Here is a 4,384-nt window from a genome sequence, read left to right as displayed (position 1 = left end):
AGTGAAATTAATTACTTAATTGGCTTTAATATTGGGACCCTAGTAGCCATGGTGCCTGGAAGTTGTAATGGTTTTTGTGTTGAAAATGCTGTTCTGAATCTTAAAAAAAAAAAAACCCAAACCAAACCCACAAAACAACCTTAAAATAGGGAGGAGGTGGTCAATGGGCAGAAAGCAAAGGACTGTGTATTTTGGAATAAGGTTGTTGTAATTTGTAAAACATTCTGTTATTGGATACTGTTACTTTAGTACTCATTTTTTCTTTTGTCTGTAATGGAGTTTTCTAACAAGGGACTTGATGTGTGTTGACCTTTGACATATGACATTCTTGCGTTTGCATTTTTTGATTTTCTTTTTGTTTGCTTTGTTTTGTGTTTGTTTGGTTTTGTTTTGCCTAAAGACCCTGTGTGGACAGTAATGACCGCACGTTTCCGATTGCCTGCTGGCAGAACCTACAATGTACGAGCATCTGAGCTGGCACGAGACAGACAGCATACGGAGGTGGTCTGCAACGTTCTTCTCTTGGATAACACTGTACAAGCTTTCAGAGTTAATGTAAGTAGTTTGCTTATTGTGAATCAATATCACTGAGCTTGCTTTCCTTTGCTGGATTTGTATGGCTAGAGTTTGAACTTTCAAAATAGTGTTAAGTACACAATAGAAAGGGAAGTTATGTTCATGCAGGCCTGCTTGTACATGTGCATACTAGGTCACTGAATCATTCTGGCATCCTCTATAGTACTAACATATCTTTCCTTTGTATATTCAACTTTGAAACAAAACTTATTTGTAATAAATAATTCTCTTCATGGGCTAAAGTCAACTTTGAAACAAAACTTATTTGTAATAATTCTCTTCATGGGCTAAAGCTGTACAGAGGAACCGGAGGGCGGTTTTGACGATGTGTTGATTGGGCAGTAAGCTTTTGTTTTGTGCCATTCTGATTATTGCATTTTGAGCATGAGTAAGGTGAGGCGGTAACTCTTCTCATGACTGTGTAACTATGTGCAGTCACTTATATGGCTATACTTGGTTATAGCTATCATCTTAAAGTATCTCTTTGTATTCTTGTTCTATGATTTCCCTTGCCTAAACTCACCACCTTCTAATGCACTAATAAGGATGGCAGGAAAGAAAATAGGAAGCTGGTTGCTGAATGCTAAGGACTGTTATTGGGAAAAGTGAATAACTCTTAGGTACGAGCCTGGAATTTAAAATAGGTTATTCATCAGATATTCTAATCTGTAATCTTTGATAAGGACTTAAAATGGAAATGTTCATGATCTTTGTGCATATGTTCACACAAGTGCAACCATTTCTTTTGTCTTGAGGAAAAACCCCACAAACACAAGCAACGAGTAAGGACCTCAAGAGAAAGCAGTAAAGTATTTAAAGTGATCTTTATGTGAGAAGAACCAGAACTCAACAGGAAAAAAGCTGTGGGGTGTCCTTGGGCAGGAGAACTCAGCTTTTACTTTATAAGCTATAGAACTGGTGACTTATATGGAGAAAGGTTGAATAATGGTGATAGTGAAAGTTCAAGGCGGCATATTAAAGTTTTTCAAGAGAAATTTGAACTTAAGCAAACTGAAGCAGTTCTCAAATTTTTGTGAATAAGCTTGATTTTGACTATTTGAAAGTGTTCTAATGCTCAGCAATTGAATTCTGATATCCAGTGTTCAGTGAGGATATTGATATATTTGAATGTTTTAGGGAAGGTTTGTGAGAGTGATTGCATTTCTCTGTACTGTGATTAAGTGGTTAGAGCCTGTACAGCCTGCAGCTTCCTATCAGAAGAGCAAAACCTCTGTTATCTAGCAAAAACTTGCAAGGATCCGGTGTCTAGTGGATTAAGATTTAGAGGTAGATTTGGTGGTTATTTGTTTTAGCTATTTCAATCAAGATGGAACATTTTAAGATGTTCTCTCAAAGCATTTTTGTAGTTCATTCAGGAGCTGTTTAACTTTTTGGGACTTCTGAGTAGTTAAGGGTGTGAATTTTCAATGATGGAGCTGAGGGAGGGATGACCAAAGACTTTTAATTTATCAACATTAAGCCTCATTTCCTTTCTGGGAGAATTTCTTCTGTATCCCTTTCCCCTTTTTCTCTGCAGCATCCCACTGCTCTTCTGTATCTCTACTCATCCTTGCTAACAGTTGCCCGGTCTACACTGCCTCCCAAAAAGCAGTATGTGCAGAATGTAGTTGGAGACAAAACATTGAAAGTGCATGAGAAGATGTAAATGTTGTGTTCTTTGCTTTCAGGTGCATGAGTTTTCCGTTAAAATATCTGTCTTGCAATTTTTTGTTTGTTTATAAGAGTTGTCTAAAATAAGGAATAATTGTTGTACAATAGGTATGGGAGATTATGCTGCTTCTTGATCTAGGTGTTCGGATGCTGTATGTTGTTAGAGAATGCTAGTGCCTGTCTAGAGTAGAATCACCAGTTATAAGTCCTCAAACATCTATTCTGTCTCTCCCAAGAAAAAAAATATGTTGTATGTTCTTGCCACCTCCCTAGTGTACTAAATATTTTAGTTGCATGGATTACGTTTTACTGCTTATAGAGATCAGCCTGCAAGTTTGCCTGTTAAAACTGAGTTTAGGGAATAAAAACTTCCTTGGTGCTCAACATTCTGATCTCCAGGCTGAGCCTCAATCTGTTTTTTCCAAAAATAGGAAGTAATTAAGTATTCAATCATAGCAAATGTGTGCTATACTACATGGTATCCAGGTTTTCAGGTTTTATAGCTGTGTTTTACTTTATTGTGGTTGACATAATACTTGGCAATAAGTATTTATGGAATTGTTTTCAAAATAGGAAGAACAAAGATAAGATCAAATAAATTAGCAAAGTTTTTTTCTCCTGGTGATTGCTATAGCTATTCTGTATGCTAATGACTTTAAAGCTTAATCATCTGGAGTGTGCACTGCTGTATTAATAAAAATGTACTCAAATGCTATTTCTTCTCCAACAGTAAAGTACTGATCACAGGCAATATCTCTTGGTAATTTATGTGACATGTTCTAAATTCACATTTCAACCAGCCTTTTCCATTGATCTGCAAAACAGACAATGTTTGTGCTAAGCCTTACCTTGTATAGAGCGTAACAAATCAAATCAAATAGTCTCTGTGGATTGAAGCCAAACAAAGGTTATTTTGGTTGCAAGGAGAAGAATCAGTTGAAACTTAACTGTGCATATGTTTGAAGAGTAGAAATCCTTTCTGTAGAATGCTCTGCTCACCACGTGAAGAACTCCTACTTCAACCCTGAAAAGCATACTTCGTACAACGTGTATCTGGAAGAAGTGAGGCTTGCTTCAGTTAGTAATGTGATGGGGATGATTTGCATTACCATAAACCTGCTTCTTCAAGATGACATTGCTTTACTTGGTTTTAATTGTTTAGATGCCTCAAATTGTGTCTTTTCCATGCAGGCTGATTTTATTGTATTCCCTGAAAGCCAGTACATAGAGATGGACATCACACTAAACTTGAGGGAAAACTCAGTCAAGGTAGATCGGATGAGTTGTTCTGTGAGCCAGGATAGTGGGTTAGCGGCCATGGACAAATGTTTCAATTTGGAGCCTTTATTATCATCTCAGAATTCTCCTCAAACTTAATGAATTTACACTCTAATGGAAGTAAAATCTAAAAATCTGTAAAATAACCTAAACCAAAACAAAAAAAAAAAACCCCACACCAACTCACCTGTAATTTCAGCATGAAAATTTTCAAAAATTTAATCTACAGCATTACTTAGTTGCTTCCCTTTTTTCTTTGACCAAAAAAATAATTTGCTTGGAAACTTTGGCTGCTTGGAAACTTTAAAAAAAAAAAAAATAAGGTGTTCAAGGCCAGGTTGGATGAGGCTTTGAGCAGCCTGGTCTAGTGGAAGGTGTCCCTGTCTGTGACAGGGGGGTGGGACTCGATGATCTTTAAGGTCCTTTCCAACCCAAACCATTCTATGATTCTGTAATAACTTTTTGCAAATCTACTGTAAGTTGTAGAACGAAAGGAGACAGTAGTGCAACACTGACTGTTTGGGGATGCGCTTGCTTGAGTCGCAATGCAAGTATTGTGGTGAGCTGAGAGGGGAGGTGTTCCAGTGTTGTCATTAGTGAAGGAGCAGCGCAGCCTCCCACGGACCTGTGAGCAGCAGAGCTGTCTGATCCCTTCCAGGAAAGTCCAGGACCTATCATCCCATTCCTCTGTCATCAGAAATCCAAATTTGTTTGGACTGACATGGCAGCGATATCTCCTGTTGTTTGCTGTAGATGCGGCGAGTTCTGCAGGCCAGCAACCGAACCAGAGTGTCAGTAGTATAAACTGGGAAGATTGTGGGGGTAGTTGGTAAGCAGGCATTAAATCTGTGTTACTGTG

At 37.9% G+C, this 4,384-nt stretch overlaps 1 protein-coding gene across 1 annotated transcript in view; it reads left to right on the top strand.

Moving 5' to 3' along the window:
• Positions 1–406: 406 nt before the first annotated feature.
• PTPN4 (protein tyrosine phosphatase, non-receptor type 4 (megakaryocyte)) overlaps positions 407–4,384 on the top strand; it is a gene marked incomplete at its 3' end in the record, with an annotated part of 53,424 nt that continues 49,446 nt past the window's right edge. Inside the window, exon 1 of the mRNA XM_010072657.1 lies at positions 407–555. Within this exon, the coding sequence (XP_010070959.1) occupies positions 418–555 (138 nt within the window). The remainder of the gene's footprint in view (positions 556–4,384) is intronic.

The sequence above is a fragment of the Pterocles gutturalis genome, unplaced genomic scaffold, assembly GCF_000699245.1.
Source record: "Pterocles gutturalis isolate BGI_N339 unplaced genomic scaffold, ASM69924v1 scaffold22682, whole genome shotgun sequence".
In the NCBI taxonomy this organism is placed as follows: domain Eukaryota; kingdom Metazoa; phylum Chordata; class Aves; order Pterocliformes; family Pteroclidae; genus Pterocles; species Pterocles gutturalis.
Note: the sequence above shows the minus strand (reverse complement) of the source record. Positions and strands in the feature narration are given on the sequence as shown.